This window comes from Cervus elaphus, chromosome 4 (genome assembly GCF_910594005.1).
Source record: "Cervus elaphus chromosome 4, mCerEla1.1, whole genome shotgun sequence".
Lineage (NCBI taxonomy): Eukaryota > Metazoa > Chordata > Mammalia > Artiodactyla > Cervidae > Cervus > Cervus elaphus.
The window spans coordinates 62,830,779-62,853,821 of NC_057818.1; the positions used below are offsets into that span (position 1 = coordinate 62,830,779).

Here is a 23,043-nt window from a genome sequence, read left to right on the forward strand (position 1 = left end):
ACAACATCTGCTGGATCATCGAAAAAGCAAGAGATTTCTGAAGAAACATCTATTTCTGCTTTTTTGACTATGCCAAAGCCTTTGACTATGTGGATCACAATCAACTGGAAAATTCTGAAAGAGATGGGAATAACAGACCACCTGACCTGCCTCTTGAGAAATCTGTGTGCAGGTCAGGAAGCAACAATTAGAACTGGACATGGAACAACAGACTGGTTCCATATAGGAAAAGGAGAACGTCAAGGCTGTCTATTGTCACTGTCATTATTTAACTTCTATGCAGAGGACATCATGAGAAACGCTGGGCTGGAAGAAGCACAAGCTGGAATCAAGACTGCTGGGAGAAATATCAATAACCTCAGATATGCAGATGACACCACCCTTATGGCAGAAAGTGAAGAACTAAAAATCCTCTTGATGAAAGTGAAAGAGGAGAGTGAAAACGATGGCTTAAACCTCAACATTTAACAAACTAAGATCACGGAAATTGGTCCCATCACTTCATGGCAAATAGATGGGGAAACAGTAGAAACAGTGACAGACTTTATTTTTGGGGACTTCAAAATCGCTGCAGATGGTGACTGCAGTCATGAAATTAAAAGATGCTTACCCTTTGGAAAGAAAGTTATGACCAACCTAGACATCATACTAAAAAGGAGAGACATTACGTTGCCAACAAAGGTCTGACTAGTTAAGGCTATGGTTTTTCCAGTGGTCATATATGGATGTGACAGTTGGACTATAAAGAAAGCTGAGCACCCAGGAATTGATGCTTTTGAGCTGTGGTGTTCGAAAAGACTCTTGAGAGTCCCTTGGACTGCAAGGAGATCCAACCAGTCCATCCTCAAGGAGATCAGTCCTGGGTTTTCATTGGAAGGACTGATGTTGAAGCTGAAACTCCAATACGTTGTCCACCTGATGCGAAGAACTGACTCATTGGAAAAGACGCTGATGCTGGGAAAGATTGAAGGTGGGAGGAGAAGGGGACAACAGAGGATGAGATGGTTGGGTTGCATCACCAACTCAATGGATATGAGTTTGAGTTAACTCTGGGAGTTGGTGATGGACAAGGAGGCCTGGCGTGCTGTGGTCGACGGGGTCTCAAAGAGTCAGACATGACTGAACAACTGAACTGACTGACTCTATGGGTCTGGGCAAATTTATAACTTGTGTCCATTACAACAGTTTAACACAATGATTTCATGGTCCTGAACTCAGGGTATTCATAGCCCCTCCTTTAAAACCCATGGCAACCCCTGACCATTTTAATCTCTTCTACATTCCTGACTAGATTCTCAAGTGGCTCTGTGGTAAAAAATCCACCTGTCATTGCAGGTGACCCAAGTGATGTAAGTTCAATTCTTGGGTAAGGAATTCCCTGGAAAAAGAAATTACCACCGACTCCAGTGTTCTTTCCTGGGAAATCTCATAGACAGAGGTACCTGGCAGGCTACAGCCCATTGGGCCCCAAAGACTCAGACACAATGGAGCACATAAGAACATTTACCTACACCAAAATAACATATTGTAAAAATCATACTTTTTGTAGCATTTTCCGATGGGCTTCCTTCACATAGTAAAATGCATGGAATGATCGTCCATGTATTTTACACCTTGAAAGTTTAATACAAAAAAGCTTAATATCTGCCCTTCTAGCCTGCTTATTAAATAGGTTCACCAATAACATTTTCTAGATTCATATACATATATAGGATTAATACCATATAGGTTGATACCATATTTTCACGAATGTAGAGATTAGACGTGTGGACACAGCGGTAGAATGAGAGGGGGCCCAATTGAGAGAATAGCCTTGACATATATTCACCACAATGTGTAAAACAGGTAGCAGGTGGGAAGCTGCTCCATAGCACAGAGAGCTCAGCGCGGGGCTCTGTGATGGCTAGAGGGGGGAGACGGAGATCGTGGGAGGGAGGTCCGAGAGAGAGAGGGTGTGCATATAACTATGGCTGATTGATGAGGTTGTCCAGCAGAATCTAACACAACATTGTAAAGCAATTATATTCCAAAAAATATATATCCATCTCAAAAGAAAAAAGAAAAACCAGACAGAACACAGTGCTTAGGAACCCCCCTGACACTGCAGGGCCCTCGGGCCTCATCCCTCGTCCAGGAATACTCCACGCGCCCTGGGAAGAGGAAGCCTGTGCGCCTCAGCTCTTGAGGCTGGGTGGGGGGGTGGGGGGTGACTTGGTCCTTTAGATGGGCACGAGGCAAAAGAGAGATGCTCAGCATCGCTAAACAATAAGAAATGCAGAGCAAACCGACAGTGATACATCACCTCCTGACAGTCAGAATAACAACTAGCAGAAAGCCCACTAATAATGTCATAAACGCGGAAGAGGCTTGGAGATCAGGGAACCTCCTGAATGGCTGGAGGGAGTGTAAGCGGGTGCAGTCACTTGGGAGGACAGTGTGGAAGTTCCTTAAAAACATAACCTCCTGACATTTAAGGAAATGAATTCCCAGAATAGTAGACAAAATAGATTAATTGAGAAATTTATAAGATTTGCAGTTTTAGTAAACCATCTGCACTTCTGAAATGAGCGGTTGTGGCCTAGCATTTTTAAATCCTTTGAGTAAGTGTGTATGAATACACACACACTCGCATGTTCCTTGTGTTTCTCACGGCTAGCATTTATACCTTCAGATATTGATTTATTCTATTCAATGTATGTTATATAAATTATATAACATATATACTTTCAGATATTTATATATTGCCTTCAATGTATGTCACAGCCATGAGAAAACTGTTCCTTTAAGCCAAGGCAAGAAATATGTGGTAAGAAGTAAACAGGGTAAAATATTATAAATCTTAGTTCAGAATTTTACCATCATGGCTTTTTTTTTTCTTCTCATCATGGCTTTTCAGTATTCTTTTGACAAATGTTAAATTTACATTTGCTTAAGTGAGCCCATGAAAAGTCTTACTTCGCTCAACAGAAGAACAAAGGACAACTGAAGCAGGTGAGGTCATGACTTTAGGTCCTGAGAGAATTCACAGCAAGCTCTGAGTGAGGTCAAGGATAGAAGTGAGCAGAGAAAGAGGCAGTAATTGGGGCTCAGGTTTTTATAAGAGGCCCTGGGTGAAGTGCTGTGGGCTCCCCAGGCTGAGTGTGGATGGGCCCATTCAGACCAAAAGGACTAGGATTTTGGTGGCTCTGTGAGGGTGGCATTGAAGGGGAGCCTGTGAATAGGCCCTGGGGTTCAGCAAGCCTGCTGATCTAAGGAAAGTGGTCTTCCGGTGCAAGTGCTCACAGCACTGGCTGGTGTGAGTTCAAGGACCTGCAGGCTGCCTGCTCCCCAGACAGATGCTGAGGCAGCAACAGCATGGAGTAGTTCAGGGGAGCTCTCAACAGTACTCTGTATGATCCTTCTTATTAGAACCGTCAATATGTCCCTGCGGTTAAAGAGGGGAAAAGTACAATGGAGAAATGATGGGAAATACATGATCTAATGATTTGAAACTTAAGGGCAGGAAGGAAACTAATTGTTACAGACTTCACCCATCTATGCTACCGAAGAGTTTCTCGTTAGGTATTCTTTCCTGCAACCTTCAATTGCTAGGCTAACACTTCATTCATTACATACCAACATTTACACAAGAAACCATTCAGTTTTATTGATTAATATGTATGCTTATCACACACAGAATAAAACCTTTTACACTCCGCTGTGAAACTTTGGTTAAAATATAGATTATAAGCATAAACAATGATAATCTTTCCCCTGATACAATGATCTGAGAACTATGATTTCTATGTTTACAAAAGGGAGGCTATTCATTTAAGAAAACGTACACTAATTACATGACTTCTCTGGGAAGGGTTTTCCGTACATTTCTAGGGTAGCAGAGATGTCTTTAATTGAAATACGTCAGCTGATATTCATGACTTCTGTTCATATTATAAAATACATCAAGATTTTAGTGAACTGTCATTATATTTTACTTTAAAAGCAAGTGATGTAGCTATTGAAAATGGACATCTTACTTTAATCTGTGGAATTATTCCATGAACACTTACACCACGGTGACTTACAGGGATGTATGACATGAATGACAAACACCACCATTTAAATGTTCACTGTACATGTTACATTCCTGTGTCCTTAATCTTATAATGGAGAAAAATGTAAATGTTTTCTTCCTAGATAGAAGGGCTTCTCTCATCTTTGAGGTAGCAACCATCAAAAACATAACTTTGCATGCACACTAGAAATGAAGTGTAGCATGGAGTAATTTGAGAATTCAGTTACATTCATTTTGGTTTTCAAATGATCACAAATCATGTCAATATCAACAAACATACATAGCTAGTAACTGTACATGACTAAACGTCACCTCTTCATCTTGTGATCCATACTAACATATCAATTTTCTATCTATTTTAACTATGAATCACTATCTACAATATTTCTCCCTAAGAGAAACGTCAGAAAACAGAATTTATGAGATACTTTCTAGTATGCGTTTCCTGATATTTATTTAGATTTGATTTTTTTATAAATACTTTTCTACATTTTCTTTACATCATTCCATATCTTTCTTATATAAATAAGTCTTTTGTCTCCTGAATTGTATGTTCAGGAAAAACCTCTTCCATGTCTTACTTCATTACTAGGGTTTCCCTCCAGGACATGCTCTCTGATGTCCAGTGAGGTGAGAGAGCTGATTAAAGCCTTTACAGGTTTCCTTATATTTATGAGATTTCCTTCAATATGAATTATCTGATGGTAAGTAAGACCAATGTGCTGGGTTAAAGTCTTTGTCACAATCCTTACATTTATAAGAATTCTCTTCAGTATGAATTTGCTCGTGTTTAGTAAGAGTTGCATAGTGACTGAAAGCTTTTCCACATTCTTTATATTATTAAGGTTTCTCTCCAGTATGAATTCTCTGATGGTGAGTAAGAACTTTGCGGTCCCTAAAGCCTTTGCCACAATCCTGACATTTATAAGGCTTCTCTCCAGTATGAATTCGCTGGTGTTGAGTAAGAGTAGGGTGTTGACTAAAGTCTTTTCCACATTTTTGACATTTATAAGGTTTCTCTCCAGTGTGCATTCTCTGATGGCAAGTAAGACCTGAGTGCCAACTAAAGCCTTTGCCACAATCCTTACATTTATAAGGCTTCTCTCCAGTATGAGCTCTCTGATGGGATATAAGGCCTGAGTGCCGGCTAAAGCCTTTGCCACAATCCTGACATTTATAAGGCTTCTCTCCAGTATGAACTCTCTGATGGTACATAAGGCCTGAGTGCCGGCTAAAGTCTTTGCCACAATCCTTACATTTATAAGGCTTCTCTCCAGTATGAACTCTCTGATGGTACATAAGGCCTGAGTGCCGGCTAAAGCCTTTGCCACAATCCTTACATTTATAAGGCTTCTCTCCAGTATGAACTCTCTGATGGTACATAAGGCCTGAGTGCCGGCTAAAGTCTTTGCCACAATCCTTACATTTAAAAGGCTTCTCTCCAGTATGAATTCGCTGGTGTTGAGTAAGAGTTGCGTATTGACTGAAAGCTTTTGCACATTCTTGACATTTATAAGGTTTCTCTCCAGTGTGAATTCTCTGATGGCAAGTAAGACCTCCTCGTTGAATAAAGCCTTTGCCACAATCCTTACATTTATAAGGCTTCTCGTCACTATGAATTTGCTGGTGTTTAATAAGAATTGCGTATTGACTGAAAGCTCTTCCACATTCGTGCCATTTATAAGGTTTCTCTCCAGTGTGAATTTTCTGATGGCAAGTAAGACCCGAGTGCCAGCTAAAGCCTTTGCCACAATCCTTACATTTATAAGGCTTCTCTCCAGTATGAGCTCTCTGATGGCAAATAAGACCTGAGTTCTGGCTAAAGCCTTTGCCACAATCCTTACATTTATAAGGCTTCTCTCCAGTATGAACCCTCTGATGGCAAATAAGACCTGAGAGCTGGCTAAAGCCTTTGCCACAATCCTTACATTTATAAGGCTTCTCTCCACTATGAACCCTCTGATGGCAAATAAGACCTGAGAGCTGGCTAAAGCCTTTGCCACAATCCTTACATTTATAAGGCTTCTCTCCAGTATGAACTCTCTGATGGCAAGTAAGACCTGAGTTCCGGCTAAAGCCTTTGCCACAATCCTTACATTTATAAGGCTTCTCTCCAGTATGAACTCTCTGGTGGGATATAAGGTCTGAGTGCCAGCTAAAGCCTTTGCCACAATCCTTACATTTATAACCCTTTTCTCCAGTATGAATTTGCTGGTGTTTATTACGATTTGCCTGTTGACTGAAAGTTTTTCCACATTCTTGACATGTATATGGTTTCTCTCCAGTGTGAATTCTCTGATGGCAAGTAAGACCTGAGAGCTGGCTAAAGCCTTTGCCACAATCCTTACATTTATAAGGCTTCTCTCCAGTATGAGCTTTCTGATGGTACATAAGGCCTGAGCCCTGGTTAAAGTCTTTGCCACAATCCTTACATTTATAAGGCTTCTCTCCAGTATGAATTCGCTGGTCTTTACTAAGAGTTGCGTATTGTCTGAAAGCTTTTCCACATTCTTGACATTTATAAGGTTTCTCTCCAGTGTGAATTCTCTGATGGCAAGTAAGATCTCTGTGTTGAATAAAGCCTTTGCCACAATCCTTACATTTATAAGGCTCCTGGCCAATATGGATTCGCTGATGTTGACTAAGTTTTGAACTCTGATTAAACGCTTTGTCACATTCTGTACCTTTGAAAGTGTTCCATCCTGCATGAATTTCCCTATGTTTACATAGGTTGAGTATGTTAGCAAAGACTTTCTCACATTTCTTACACTTGTAGTTTTTCTGTGGATTCTGAATACTCTGCTGTTGAATAAGTACTGAAGGCTGATTAGACACATCATATTCACTACAATTGTAAGTCTTCTCTCCAGTATGTGTAGTCTTATTTAGTGAAAGACCTGATGCTCGATAAAAGATATTCCTACATGTATGACTTTTAGAATCCTTATCTGAAGATTGAGGTGTCTGGTGCTTCCTAAGATCAGAGTCTTGTTCAATGTTATATCCACTGTCAGTGCATGAACAGTTTCTTGCTCCATCATAAATACTCTGGAAACTATTGGGGTTGGAGCTCCTACTTAAGGCCTGACTCGTGTTATTACACATGAAAAGTTGTTTTATATTAACCCTATGATGATATGTATCAAATAGTGATGGCTGAATTAAGTCTCTTCCATTATTATCAACATTACAAATTTTGGATTGGAGAGAACCTGTCTGTTGGTGGAAGAATAATGACCCGCTGCTCACAGATCCCTCAAGTTGATTATATGGTGAGTTTTCCCCATCATTTGTAAACTTCTCCTTTTCAGACGTGGTTGAATGTATGTGTAATCGAAGTCTATATTCACAGTGGTCTGAACGAGCATTTGGAGTAGAGACTGGATGACCTTCCAGATTTTCCACATTTCCCCTCAGAGAACGTGTGTGTTTCAAAAACTGATGTGAGTCATTGCTTACAAAGATACACTGCGCGGCAGACGGTGATGAGTGAAACGGGTGCTTTCCCCAATTTGACTCCCAGAGCTCATTTCTTCTGGCAGTCATGTCCACAGTATGTGAAATGGTCTCAATTTCTTTATGTCCATGTAAACATCCTCTCAGTCTTTCACATACCCTTGTATGTCCCCAGTCTTTGGTTAAATGTTCATTTCTGAGGGGAGCTCTTTCATATAGGTTTGCTTTTTGGATTAAATTTTCAAACCTTGGATTCTTTGACATCAAACCACGGGTGATGTGAGAAAACAGACCTAAAAGATACCAAATAGAAGCTTTCTTATCTACTATTCTCAGTGAATATCCCTGAAGATTTAGAGAAAATGGGGACCCAAGGATCAAGATGCCAGAGGATTAGGCAGATTGGAGTTCATCTCACTCCACAAATGCATCAAGAATACATCAGAGTTGGAAGAATTCTCACAGAGCCCCCTCTGAACACTAGCAAAGAACCTACACCACCTAAAAGGACAAGAAGGATTCCTGCTGAGCCAGGTAGGACCAAAAAAGAAGAAGGAGAAGGAAGAGGAGAGGAACTGGGATGGGACCTGTAATCTTGGGGGGATCTGAAGAGAGAAGAGGTGTTCCCATCCGGGGGAGCCCCTCACTAGGGGAACCCAGTTTGGACAGAAGGAGAGCCTCATTCTCTGTGGAAGAGAACATGGCAACCCGCGTGTGGCAGAGGGGAGTGAGAGCTGCAGATGGGGTGCTGACCCTGCCCTGCCCACCCAGCCTGAGAGGGTGTCCACCTCAAGGGTGTCCACCACTGCAGACGAGGGCTGGGTGCTGGAACGTGGGCTTTGGAGAGCAGACCCAGGCAGAGGACTGCGGTTGGCCATGAGGAGACATCCTGAGGGGATGGGAGGGAGGGAGGAGCTCTGCAAATGGGACGCTTGTGGAGGAAGCCTGCACCACCAAAGTGCAGAGCGCCATTGTTGAGTGAGGCCCAAAGGGAAGAACCCCACCGCAGCCTATCTCCCCCGTGCTGGCCCCTCATCCCTGGCAGTAGGGAGGACCACCACCCGGGTGGGCTCTACTGAGGCCCAGCCACGGCCTCCCCCATGCCCCTGTTCCACCGTCAGCAGACCCCCGTGCCCTGGGGCAGCCTCTGGAGCAGACACCTGTGGGTGGGCCACATGCTCAGATGGAGCTGAAAGCACAGCTGAGCCCCAGGGTTAAGGAAGCAAAGCTGAGGTCTCTGCTCGCAGCTGCACTAACCATGCTTTTACATAGGCAACCGGCTTTGTCAGCTCAGCCCCTGCAGAGCATCTGAAGGACAAGGGGGACGCCCCGGTCACAGCAGGTGTGGCTTTAGCAACTGTAGACTTTGTGGGCTCGGACACGAGGCGACGCGGCCAGGCCGGAGTCTGAGCTGCCCCCACAGCACCACAGCACCTGGGACCTAGGCCCTGAGTTCAGGGGATCTATGCTGGTGACCCGGGGAGAACAACATCCGAGAGACCCCAGGGCCATGTGCCGGCATACCCATGGGTGAGGTGGGGCCAAGATCAGTGCCAACCAGGGTCACACGAGACTCACCCAATGGGTGACAGTGACGCACAGAGCACGTCCCAAGGGGAACATCCCCAGAGCAGCAATCCTCAGGGGCTTCTCTCCTGGGGGTGTGCTCCAATCCCACCTGCCTCCACACAGATCAGAATCACAGCGAAGAAACAGATCTGGGGGCTCTGTTCCGCCAACCAGGGCGCACACCCACCACAGACAGGGCGGTGACAGCCACAGAGCGATGGGGAAGCGCCCCTCAATATCCAGGGCAGGCTCGGTTACAGCAATCAAGTGCCCATCAAGGGGATCAGGGCACAAACCTCAGGACCAAACTGAGCCCCTAAAGGGCAGGCACAGGAAACAAGAGGAACTAGGATCCTGCAGCCTTCAGGGCAGAGACCACACACAGAAAACGTAATAAAACCAGGGGACAAGGAGTATGGAGCAGAGGAAGGGGCAAAATAATACGCTACAAGAACCACTAAATGAAGCGGAGACACGCAGTCTAATGATTACCTTTTGCCCTAAGTCGTCTTAAATGGAGACACCAAACATTTTCAGAAATACTAGGTGCCTTCAATTTCTTTAATCCACTTCTTACCACTTGTGTTCTACTGGAACACATTCTATTAGATGTTTGTATCTAAAAATCATAAATGATATTGACATACAACTAATTAGAAACTGAGGGCCATAGGAAACTGATAACAAATGAAATAAATTAATGAAGTCTGGGGCAGCTGATAAGAAACAAGATAATAAAGCCTTAAGCAATTAAATAAGAAGTGAGATTTTAAAAAATGTGTTGGGATTACAGAGAACTCTACTCAGTTCCCTGCGGAGACCCAAATGGAAGGAAATCTAACAAAGAGTGGCTATTTATACGTGTACTTTATTCTCTTTACTGTACAAGAGCACAACATTGTAAAACAATAAGGATTTAAATCCAATAAGGATGGAAAGGACTTAAAAGTACTTCTTTACATGATCTAAAATGTTAATAGTTTCAAACAACCATTAGAAATACGGTGGAAAATGTTCTAAACTATTTTGCCAATTTATTTAAAAAATCTTTGAGTTAACTGAATACATTAAAGTATTTTACCATTGAGGAATTGTGGCAAATGCACTTCAGATATTTAAAATGAGTTCACATAACGAAAAGTGAAACATTGGTGTAACTCAGAGATTTGCATTCTCTCATTTTATGGAAGTTTTGCTTTATACACTGAAATGAGTTTAAAATTTATAAGGTCATATTTGTAGCTTCCAGTCTTTTAGAAAATATAAATCAGAAAACAAATTCTGTCTCCAATATTCCTAGAGTATTGGCAGTTTGTTTACAATTCCACTCACACATTTTTTCTGGAGGTAGAAACAAACTTTAAAAAGAGCATCTTATATTTATTCATCAATGGGCAGTTTTCCTAGGACCCCCAAGAAATGAAAGAGCAGCCAACTCATGCAAGTTGTCACAAGCCAAGAAGAGAATTTGAACTCTCACTGTGAATGGGAAAAGTAATCATGGAGCTGAATTCATGAACGATTGAGAGGCAGAAGGAGCCAGGCAATGTCCGTCTATGACAGCAACAGAAATGAACCCAGAGTTCTCCAAAATCATTTCCACTGGAGCACGTCTTCCCAAGCCACAGGACAAAGGCTGACTTCCTCACTGCTCCTTGGACCTCTCACCTGAGTCATCAGCTCCATCCATTCACACCTACCTGGGTATGTGGCTGTTGTGTCCGTTCTCCTTACATCCCAGGGAGTCTTCATTTGCTCCAGAAAGGTGACCAGGTCCGGCTTTGAGACCACAAGACCTGTTCATCAGAGAAAGGAATATTTGTTTTGCTAGAGATTCATAAGTTTCCAACCCAATATGTATTTGGGTGAGAAGAGAACACACGGGTGAATGTTAATATAGCCTAGAGGATGATTTCTCCAAATACTTTATTGAAAGCACCCTTACAATGCTAACAAATACATAAAAATCAGATCCTGACATTCTGGTCAAGTCCTACAAGGCTAAAGTAAGTAGTGTAAATGTGATTTTAAGAGGAAGGTGTCACTATTTAATACCATGGAACTGATTCAATCAGCACCATGCTAGAGTGAAGGAGGCAGATTACATCAAGGAAGAAAAAGGTTAGACTCATACTGAATCACCATGAAGGCTTTCTTTCTAAACTCACAAATACCCATTTCCTGCTAGAAAGCAGGGATCTGAAGGTGTTGGTGGAAGCAGAAAATTCCAGGAGACGTTCTAGAAATGCAGGAACCAAACCCAGTGGTGGAAAAGGGATTCTGGAAGGCAGTTCTCCTCACCCAAGGAGGCCAGGTTCCCGTAGGTCTCTAACATCACATCCCTGTACAAGTCCCGCTGACCGAGGTCCAGGCATTCCCACTCCTCTTGAGTGAAGTCTATGGCCACATCCTGGAATGTCAGCCGTCCCTGAAATACAAAGTACACATGCCATGTACTTTGGGGTCACAAAGAGTCAGACACAACTGAGATCGCAAAGAGTCAGGCAGGACTGATGACTGAATGACTGAACTGACTGACTGACTGACTGTCATATGGCCAAGAGAAGACTTCCTAACCTGACCCTAAACGAAAGCAGTAATTTCAGAGAACTGATTTTGATTTAGTGTAGTTTCTGGTATCACACAGTAACATTTTCTACCACATTTTTAACCCCAAGAAAAGAGGATATGATTCACAAGAAACTATTCTGATGTGGAAGAGAAATTATAATGTAATCAGATCAACACTGGCATATTTATTTTTGAGTGTTGTACTCGTGTGACCCAGGATAAATTGTCTACCAAAAACCAGGAAACATTTTTAAAAAGCAGATTCTGATCCAAGAGTTCTGGACTGGAGAAAATGTGCCACATTTTTACCAAGCTTATTCGAACTAGTAATGTTGCAAATTCTGCTCCACAAATGACCATTCTGAACAGGAATGAAGGAGAATAGTAGGGAAGAATTCACACTTAAGTCTGAACTTGAAGTCTTTTACAAATTTTACAGGTCTTATAGGATAGTAACCTTGCAGCAAGAATCATTTTAACTATTTAGTATATACTGTATATCTTTCTGACAGTTTTTACAGAATCTTGAATGTGCAACAGAAATAATAGCTCCTCTGTCCATAGGATTCTCCAGGAAAGAATACTAGAGTAGGTACCTATTCCCTTCTTCTCAAAATCTTTAAAAAACAGATAAAAAAAACAGCGATCAAATCATGTTAACAGTTTGTGGACACAGACATATACTAAAATGGGACTATATACTTATTAATAGTGAATAGGGAAAAGTTGTCATTTCAATAAAATAAAGTTTTTTTAACGTATTAAAAATGTACATAAATATAATGGGGTGATATTATTTTTATTTCTTTAAATAAACTAGAATACAGACATACAGGATGATGTAACATAAAGCTCTGGTTCTGAATTTTTTAATTTCCTGAAAATCTACATCATTTCCAAAGAGCTATAGTTCAAATTTTAACACAGTTGAACATAGATTAGCACTAATAAGATTCTTATACACATTTTGGAAAATACAAAAATGTGATGAGACTCTGTGATGTGACTGTGGAGTGTACCTGGAAATGACCAGACCCGGGCTTGAGTGAGAAAAATCCCCCAAACCCAACGTCTCTACTAAACACAGTCATTTTCCAAAGCAAAGAGAACCTTAAGAGCATATGGGATTCCCCCATTAACTGTGATAGTTTAAGCACATCCCTCACTTTTTTTTTCCCAAGACAGTTGTTAAAGACAAATGGGAAATACATGAGCTGCGTCGCATGGGAATCTCACAGAAGTACTTAAACCAGTGACCATCAGAATCTTGGGGTTAGAAGTAAATGGAAGAATGCATTACCACTGCATGGGTATTTTAGCAATACTGTGGAAACTGTGATCTGAATCTATCATTAAAAAATGTTAGTTTTAAGCAAATTTCACTTCATATATACCTCCCGTGTCATGTAGCCTAATACCACACTTAATTAGTAAGTCTTTCTTATCGACACAGAGGAAGAGGATAGTCTCAACTACATTGTTTATTTTTGAATAAAATCTGGACCACTGAGTCCATTCTATTTCCAAGGGCATTGCCTTTTGCTCCTGTTCCAAAGACCTGAAGTTGCATCCAGATATAAACTCATCATGGCATTTCCCCTACTTCCCGAGGATCCCAACACAGAACAGCATTCCACTGGGAATCCCTTATACCAGTGCCTCCCCGTGTTGGTCTTTCACAAAGGGAATATGTTCAACATTGAAACTGACGGAACAATGTTGAGGATTCATCATGCTCTATAGAAAGCCAGGATACATACATTGGATAACAGGCTCTGGGACATAAGGAAGAAACAGTCTAAAGAGCCAGTCTTCTCTAATACAAGAAAAACTGGAAAAAGTAAGCAGTTGGCAACAAACACCCTAGGTAGAAAACTTAGAAGCAGAGAATTGAAGGTTTGCAGATGTTGAGACCAGGCATTTCAGGAGGAAAAGCAGACACAGCCCCAGACCTGGGACAGGACATTTACCTGAGAAGCTGCCATTTCCTCCTCTTCTTCCTCCAGCTCTGCGTCTCCTCTGGGGATTTTTATCACAAACTCACATCTGGGTGTTAAGTAGATAACTTACAAGGCATCCACACAATTCTTGAATCTGCAACTGCTGCAATGATCGAGAAGAAATAGTTTTCTTGTTTCCCTTTGCCTTTTCAGAGCTCCTTTTTTACTTTCTCCTTCCTGGTCTGCAGCGGATAATCCAGACTAACCTGATATGCTAATCACATCCTTTGTTTGGTGCTTACCTTTCCTGCATTCTCTATGCAAACCACCCCTGCGAGTTCTTCTCCTTTCTTTCTGCCTTACAGAGTGCAGGCCACAGTACAATTTCCAAGACATAACAGACAGAACTACCAGGTTACCTGACCCAGCCTGTGAGGGTTTTTGAAACAATGTAAGAGGGAGACCCAGGTCCAAGAGCCAAGAGCTGCAGCTCAGCATTTCTGTGACCTCAGGAAGGGAGCATTTAGGGCGGGAACTTCTAGAAACAAAGAATGTCAGCCTGATTGATTGGGGAGGGGCTCCTTCTAGGATGGGTGTGGACCTCCAAGACCTGGTATCTGTACCAACGAACTATTTATTGCCAAATTCACACTGAAATGCAAGAAAGAAGAGGAAACCACTAATCCATTCAGTTCAGTTCAGTCACTCAGTCATGTCCGACTCTTTGCCACCCCATAAACCACAACACGCCAGGCCTCCCAGTCCATCAACGACTCGCGGAGTCCACCAAAATCCACGTCCATTGAGTCGATGCTGCCATCCAACCATCTGATCCTCTGCCGTCCCCTTCTCCTCCTGCCCTCAATCTTTCCCAGCATAAGGGTTTTTTCCAATGAGTCAGCTCTTCACATCAGGTGGCCAAAGTATTGGAGTTTCAGCTTCAACATCAGTCCTTCTGTTGCAGGAAGGGGGACCCCTTCCAGGGCCCCAAATTGGGCTCTTGTCTAACACTCGGAAATGAATTGTCTGAGGAGACACATGCTGACAAAGCAAGAGACTTTATTGGGAAAGGGCACCTGGGTGGAGAGCAGTAGGTAAGGGAACCCAGCAGAACTGCTCTGTCGTGTGGCTGGCAGTCTTGGTGATGGGATTAGTTTCCGGGTGGTCTTTGGCCAATCATTCTAATTCAGAGTCTTTCCTGGTGGCGTAAGCATCGCTCAGCCAAGATGGATGCTAGCAAGAGGGATTCTGGGAAGTGGACGGATACGCGGTGTCTCCTCTCGACTTTTCCCGAACTCTTCCGGCTGGTGGTGGCTTACTAGTTCCGTATTCCTTATCAGGATCTCCTGTCATAAAACAACCCATGCAAATGGTTACTATGGTGCCTGGCCAGGGTGGGCGGTTTCAATCAGTGTGCTTCCCCTAACACTTCTAATGAACACCCAGGACTGATGTCCTTTAGGATAGACTGGCTGGATATTCTTGAAGTCCAAGGAACTCTCAAGAGTCTTCTCCAACACCAGAGTTCAAAAGCATCATTTAGAAGAAGGAATTCGTAGGGCCTGGACTCCATCTCGGGCCTGTCTGTGCTGATCGTGCTCGGCCACCTCTCCAGTGGACTCTGAACTCTCTGCTTAGTGCCTGTGGGAACGACAAAGGAAGGAATAGACCCGCTCCGGACAGGGGAACCTTGAAGATCATATCCAGGTTACTGATTACCTAAGAGAAAACAGACACTAATCACCCCTGCCTCCAGACAGTATCTACCAGAATGTAGGCACAGGCTTAAACTGGTTATTAACTGGTTGGAATGTAACCTCAGGCTTATTGATTATTAACTGTTTGAACACATAACACGTGAATGATGGGGCTATTGTGATTGTATTTACCCTTCCTTTGTAAGCATCAAGGGATTGGGGTGGTGGGTTTGGAGACGTACACATGGGATATAAAAGATTTTCACAAATGCTGGTCGGGGTCCTTGGCTAAGAGGAGACTCTGCCTTGGGCCCGCCTGTCTAATAAACTGCAATCCACTATCTGTATTGTCCTTCTGAGTGAGTTTGTTTCCCGGAAAGCATGGCTATAACAAATTCTTCAGTACTCAGCTTTCTTTATAGTCCAACTCTCACATCCATACATGACCACTGGAAAAACCATAGCCTTGATGCGGGGAGCCGGCCTGACTGCTCAGGCCCCTTCTCGGCCCTGAGAGAGATCAAGAGGTCCCTCTCTGTCCCGCCACCCCTGATTTGTTAAAGTGCAAATTGGCCTTTCTCACGTCCCTCAAAGAAATCGCTGCAGCCACCATTTGCCCATTTTCCTGACTCTGATAAGATTATCGGGCTCCTGTGAATGGCTTATGTCTAGGTAGTCTTTACCTGATTGTAAGACGCTGGTGCCATGCTCTGTTGGAGTTAAGATAAAACTCCTGACTAAAACTAGTATCTGCAGTTCTGCACGTATGCAAGTCTTTGATCTAAAATTTGGTGAATCCTGTTAGTATATATATGTATGTTACCCCTCAATAAAGTCATCGGAATCAGTCACAAGCTGACTCCGTCCCTCTCAACCCCATCTTTCCTAGTCTTTTATTTCTCAGGTGCTCTGGTGATTGCGTCCTCGACCTGTTCATCTAGCCGGCAGGCCCGGCATTGACCAGATGGACCTTTGTTGGCAAAGTAATGTCTCTGCTTTTTAATATGCTGTCTAGTTGGTCATAACTTTCCTTCCAAGGAGTAAGCATCTTTTAATTTCATGGCTGCAATCACCATCTGCAGTGATTTTGGAGCCCAGAATAATAAAGTCAGCCACTGTTTCCACCATTTCCCCATCTATGTGGCATGATGTGATGGGACTGGATGCAATGATCTGAGTTTTCTGACTGTAGAGCTTTAAGCCAACTTTTTCACTCTCCTCTTTCATTTTCATCAGGACCATTCAGGTATTACCTAAATCAAATCCCTTATGACTATATAGTGGAAGTGAGAAATAGATTTAAGGGACTAGATCTGATAGACAGAGTGCCTGATGAACTATGGACAGAGGTTTGTGACATTGTACATGAGACAGGAATCAAGACCATGCCTAAAAAAATGAAATGCAAAAAAGCACAATGGCTGTCTGAGGAGGCCTTACAAATAGCCGTGAAAAGAAAACAAGCGAAAAGCAAAGGAGAAAAGGAAAGATAGACCTATTTGAATGCAGAGTTTGAAAGAATAGCAAGGAGAGATAAGAAAGCCTTCCTCAGCAATCAATGCAAAGAAATAAAGGAAAACAATAGAATGGAAAAGACTAGAGACCTCTTGAAGAAAATTAGCAATACCAGGGGAACATTTCAAGCAAAGACGGGCTCAATAAAGGACAGAAATGGTATCGACCTAACAGAAGCAGAAGATATGAAGAAGAGGTGGCAAGAATACACAGGAGAACTGAACAAAAAAGATCCTCATGACCCAGATAATCACGGTGGTGTGATCACTCACCTAGAGGCAGACATCCTGCAATGTGAAGTGGCCCTTAGCAAGCATCACTACAAACAAAGCTAGTGGGGGAGATGGAATTCCACTTGAGCTATTTCAAATCCTAAAAGATGATGCTATGAAAGTGCTGCACTCAATAAGGCCCCAAATTTGGAAAACTCAGCAGGGGTGTTTTCATTCCAATTCCAAAGAGAGGCAATGCCAAAGAATGATCAAACTACTGCACAATTGCACTCATCTCACATGCTAGTAAACTGATGCTTAAAATTCTCCAAGCTAGGCTTCAGCAATACGTGAACCATGAACTTCTGAATGTTCAAGATGGCTTTAGAAAAGGCAAAGGAATCAGCAATCAAATTGCCAACACCTGCTGAATCATTGAAAAAGCGAGAGAGTTCCAGAAAAACATCTATTTCTGCTTTCTTGACTGTACCAACGACTTTGACTCTGTGGATCACAATAAACTGTGGAAAATTCTGAAAGAGATGGGAATACCAGACCACCTGACCTGCCTCTTGAGAAACCTGTATGTAGGTCAGGAAGCAACAGTTAAAATTGGACATGGAAGAACAGACTGGTTCCAAATAGGAAAAGGAGTACGTCAAGGCTGTATATTGTCACTGGGTTTTTTCAACTTATATGCAGAGTACATCATGAGAAACGCTGGGTGGGAGGAAGCACAAGCTGGAATCAAGATGCCGGGGGAAATATCAATAACCTCAGGTATGCAGATGACACCACCCTTATGGCAGAAAGCAAAGAGGAACTAAAGAAGCTCTTGATAGGGGTGCAAGAAGAAAGTGAAAAAGTTGGCTTAAAACTCAACATTCAGAAAACCAAGATCATGGCCTCCAGTCCCATCACATCATGGCAAATAGATGGGGGAAAAGTGAAAACAGAGACAGTATTACTTTTGTCCAGCTCCAAAATCACTGTGGATGGTTACTGTAGCCATGACATTGAAAGACACTTGCTCCTTGGAAGAGAAGCTATGAAAAACCTAGACAGCATATTAAAAAGCAGAGACATCACTTTGCCAGAAGCTATGGTATTTCTCCTGGTCATGTATGCATGAAATAGTTAGACTATAAATAAGGCTGAGCACCAAAGAATTGATGCTTTCTAATTGTGGTGCTGGAGAAGACTTCTGAGAGTCCCTTGGACTGCAAGGAGAGCAAACCAGTCAATCCTAAAGGAAATCATCCCTGAATATTCATTGGTGAGGCTGAAGCTCCAACACTTTGGCCATCTGACAATGAGCCAACTCACTGGAAAACAGTCTGATGCTAGTGTTGAGTAAAAAGATGCTCAACTTGAGATTTGCAAGTTAAGTTTTATTTGGGGCTAAATGTTTCCATTGTTTCCCCATCGATTTGCCATGAAGTGATGGGATTGGATGCCATGACTTTAGGTTTCTGAATGTTGAGTTTTAAGCCAACTTTTTCACTCTTCTCTTACAGTTTCATCAACAGGCTCTATAGTTCTTTTTCGCTTTCTTCTTGCTGAAGCTGAAACTCCAATACTTCTGCCACCTGATGCAAACAAATGATTCATTGGAAAAGACCCTGATGCTGGGCAAGATTGAAGGCAGGATGAGATGGTTGGATGGCTTCACCAAGTCGATGGATATGAGCTTGAGGAAGCTCTGGGAGTTGGTGATGGACAGGGAAGCCTGGCGTGCTGCAGTCCATGGGTCGCAAAGAGTGGGACACGGCTGAGCGACTGGACTGAACTGGGGCAAAATAAGGACTGCTGCCTGGGAGGCAGAACTTCAGATAGCTCTGAGGGACTGCTCCAAAGTGGCAGTGGGGGAAGGTCAATGTATAAGGTTTTGGTGAAGGGGGAGTTCAATGCCATTAAGCACTCATTTTACAAAAAGGTTTCTTGCTAATCTTGAGGATCTGATATAACCATGAAAGGATTCAGTGCTTCTCTAGTCATGTGATGCAAGGATTGAGATAATAAAATATGTTCCTCAGTCCAGTTCAGACACTCAGTCATGTTCTACTCTTTGCGACCCCATGAATCGCAGCACGCCAGGCCTACCTGTCCATCAGAAACTCCTGGAGTTTACTCAAACTCATGCCCATTGAGTCGGTGACGCCATCCAGCCATCTCATCCTCTGTCGTCCCTTTCTCCTCCTGCCCCCAACCTCTCCCAGCATCAGGGCCTTTCCCAATGAGTCAACTCTTCGCATGAGGTGGCCAAAATATTGGAGTTTCAGCTTCAGCATCAGTCCTTCCAATGAACACCCAGGACTTATCTCCTTCAGGATGGACTGGTTGGATCTCCATGCAGTCCAAGGGACTCTCAAGAGTCTTCTCCAACACCACAGTTCAAAAGCATCAATTTTTGGGCGCTCAGCTTTCTTCACAGTCCAACTGTCACATCCATACATGACCACTGGGAAAACCATAGCCTTGACCGGACGGACCTTTGGTGGCAAAGTAATATCTCTCCTTTTTAATATGCTATCTAGGTTGGTCATAACTTTCCTTCCAAGGAGTAAGCATCTTTTAATTTCATGGCTGCAATCACCATCTGGAGTGATTTTGTAGCCCCTCAAAAATAAAGTCTGACACTGGGGAGAAGCAAGCACAATGATGCGTCTCTTTGGAGGAGGGGGTGAAGTGGGGAGCTTAGAGAGAAGGGGCTGACCTGGCCAGGGTCCAGTGATAATGAAATTAACACTTTTGATAAACCTGACACATAAACTGGCACATCTGGCTTTTTTCCTGTTTTTTTTTTTTTTGTTGTTGTTTTTTGTTTTCAAGTGATTTATGGACTTTCCTAGTGGTCCAGTGGCTAAAACTCTGGGCTCCCAGTGCAGGGGGTCCAGGTTCAATCTCTGCTCAGGGAACTAGATCCTGCATGCCACAGCTAAAAATTCTCACATGCCGCAAATAACACCTGGCACAATCAAATAAATGCATAAATAAGCAGACATTTAAAAAATAAAAAATGAAAGTGACTTATTTCACCAACCATTGTAGGGTCAAATAAAGCTGTCTTGACCAATGGTAGGAGGCAATTTTGTCTGTGGAGCAGTAACAGGAACAAGAATGAGATCAATTGTATTACGGGCTTCCACTTGGAGGACTCTTTTCTCCAGAGGAAGCATTGACAGAAACAATAGTAATAAACAAACTGAAACTGTCCTTAAGACCAAGAGAATGAGGAGAACTACTTGGAAAATAATCAAAAGGATATGATCATTAGAACACCTTCATTTCAGTTTCTCTCTTCCAGGTGAACCTTAGAGTCAAAATTTCCCACAAACTTGAAACTGTTTACCTCAGATTGGGACTTGAACCCACAAGGCTGGGACTCAAACCCAGCCAAAACCCACAGTACCTGGGTTCAGGACCTAATGAAGCTCAGGTTTCTGATGTCTCATCACAGAAAGATTTCAGCGAGAGACAAAGTGATAGGTAGGAAGTGGATTTATTCAGATTCAGAGAGAGGCACACTCCACAGACAGAGTGTGGGCCATCAAAGAGGGTGAGTGTGCCCCGAAATATGGCGTGGTTAGTTTTTATAAGCTGGGTAATTTCATATGCTAATGAGTGACATTGGCGTGCTGCAGTCCATGGGAAAATAAATAAATAAATAAAGTCTGACACTGTTTCCACTGTTTCCCCATCTATTTCCCATGAAGTGATGGGACCAGATGCCATGATCTTAGTTTTCTGTATGTTGAGCTTTAAGCCAACTTTTTCAATTTCATCAAGAGGCTTTATAGTTTCTCTTCACTTGCTGCCATGAGGGTGGTGTCATTTGCATATCTGAGGTTATTGATATTTCTCCTGGCAATCTTGAATCCAGCTTGTGCTTCCTCCTGCCCAGCATTTCTCATGATGTACTCTGCATATACGTTAAATAAGCAAGGTGACAATGTGCAGCCTTGACGTACTCCTTTTCCTATTTGGAAGTAGTCTGTTCTTCCATGTCCAGCCCTAACTGTTGCTTCCTGACCTGCATATAGGTTTCTCCAGAGGCAGGTCAGGTGGTCTGGTATTCCCATCTCTTTCAAATTTATCCACAGTTTATTGTGATCCACACAGTCAAAGGATTTGGCATAGTCATTAATGCAGAAATAGATGTTTTTCTGGAACTCTCTTGCTTTTTTGATGATCCAGCGGGTGTTGGCAATTTGATCTCTGGTTCCTCTGCCTTTTCTAAAAGAAGATTGAACATCTGGAAGTTCACTGTTTATGTATTGCTGAAGCCTGGCTTGGAGAATTATGAGCGTTACTTTGCTACTGTGTGAGGTGAGTGCAGTTGTGCGGTAGTTTGAGCCTTCTTTGGCATTGCCTTTCTTTGGAATTGGAATGAAAACTGACCTTTTCCAGTCCTGTGGCCACTGCTGAGTGTTCCAAATTTGCTGGCATATTGAGTGCAGCACTTTCACGGCATCATATTTCAGGATTTGAAATAGCTCAACTAGATTGCCATCAGTTCCACTAGCTTTGTTTGTAGTGATGCTTTCTAAGGCCCACTTGACTTCACATTCCAGGATATCTGGGTCTAGGTGAGTGATCACACCATCGTGATTATCTGGGTCATGAAGATCTTTTTTGCACAGTTCTCCTGTGTATTCTTGCCACCTCTTCTTCATATCTTCTGCTTTTGTTAGGTCCACATCATTTCTGTCCTTTATCGAGCCCATCTTTGCATGAAATGTTCCCTTGGTATCTCTCATTTTCTTGAAGAGATCTCTAGTCTTTCCCATTCTGTTGTCTTCCTATTTCTATTTCTTTCTATTTCTTTGCATTGATTGCTGAGGAAGGCTTTCTTATCTCTCCTTGCTCTTCTTTGGAACACTGCATTCAGATGCTTATATCTTTTCTTTCCTCCTTTGTTTTTCACTTCTCTTCTTTTCACAGCTATTTGTAAGACCTCCTCAGACAGCCATTTTGCTTTTTTGCATTTCTTTTCCATGGGGATGGTCTTGCTCCCTGTCTCCTGTACAGTGTCACGAACCTCCATCCATAGTTCATCAGGCACTCTGTCTATCAGATCTAGTCCCTTAAATCTCTTTCTCACTTCCACTGTATAATCATAAGGGATTTGATTTAGATCATACCTTAATGGTCTAGTGGTTTTCCCTACTTTCTTCAATTTAAGTCTGAATTTGGCAAAAACGTGTTCATGGTCTGAGCTACAGTCAGCTCCTGGTCTTATTTTTGCTGACTGTATAGAGTTTCTCCATCATTGGCTGCAAGGAATATAATCAATCTGATATCGGTGTTGACCATCTGATGATGTCCACGTGTAGAATCTTCCCTTGTTTTGTTGGAAGAGGGTGTTTGCTATAACCACTGCATTCTCTGGGAAAAACTCTATTAGCCTTTGCCCTGTTTCATTCCCTACCCCAAGTCCAAACTTGCCTGTTACTCCAGGTGTTTCTTGACTTCCTACTTTTGCATTCCAGTGCCCTATACTGAAAAGGACATATTTCTTGGGTGTTAGTTCTAAAAGGTCTTGCAGGTCTTCATAGAACCGTACAACTTCATCTTCTTCAGCATTACTGTTTGGGGCACAGACTTGGATTACTGTGATATTGAATGGTTTGCCTTGGGAATGAACAGAGATCATTCGGTCATTTTTGAGATTGCATCCAAGTACTGCATTTCAGACTCTTGTTGACCATGATGGCTATTCCATTTCTTCTAAGGGATTCTTGCCCACACTAGTAGATATAATGGTCATCTGATATAAATTCACCCATGACAGTCCATTTTAGTTGGCTGATTCCTAGAATGTCGACGTTCACTCTTGCCATCTCCTGTTTGACCTCTACCAATTTGCCTTGATTCATGGACCTAACATTCCAGGTTCCTATGCAATATTGCTCTTGACAGCATCGAACCTCGCTTCTATCACCAGTCCCATCCACAACTGGGTGTTGTTTGTGCTTTGGCTCCATCCCTTCAGTCTTTCTGGAGTTATTTCTCCTCTGATCTCCAGT

At 42.6% G+C, this 23,043-nt stretch overlaps 2 protein-coding genes across 2 annotated transcripts; both read right to left on the minus strand.

Annotated features, from left to right (window-relative positions):
* Positions 1 to 4,894: 4,894 nt before the first annotated feature.
* On the minus strand, positions 4,895 to 7,159 carry LOC122692853 (zinc finger protein 271-like). The gene has a single exon (XM_043900666.1). It carries the CDS (start codon positions 7,157 to 7,159, stop codon positions 4,895 to 4,897), a length of 2,265 nt encoding a protein of 754 aa, XP_043756601.1.
* A 3,415-nt stretch (positions 7,160 to 10,574) lies between these two features.
* LOC122690226 (putative protein ZNF720) lies at positions 10,575 to 13,790 on the minus strand. The gene is made up of 3 exons (XM_043897281.1): positions 13,621 to 13,790; positions 11,381 to 11,507; positions 10,575 to 10,875 (listed from the first exon to the last, which is right to left on the minus strand). Exons 1-3 carry the CDS (start codon positions 13,633 to 13,635, stop codon positions 10,673 to 10,675), a joined length of 345 nt encoding a protein of 114 aa, XP_043753216.1. The 5' UTR covers positions 13,636 to 13,790; the 3' UTR covers positions 10,575 to 10,672.
* Between the last annotated feature and the right edge of the window lie 9,253 nt (positions 13,791 to 23,043).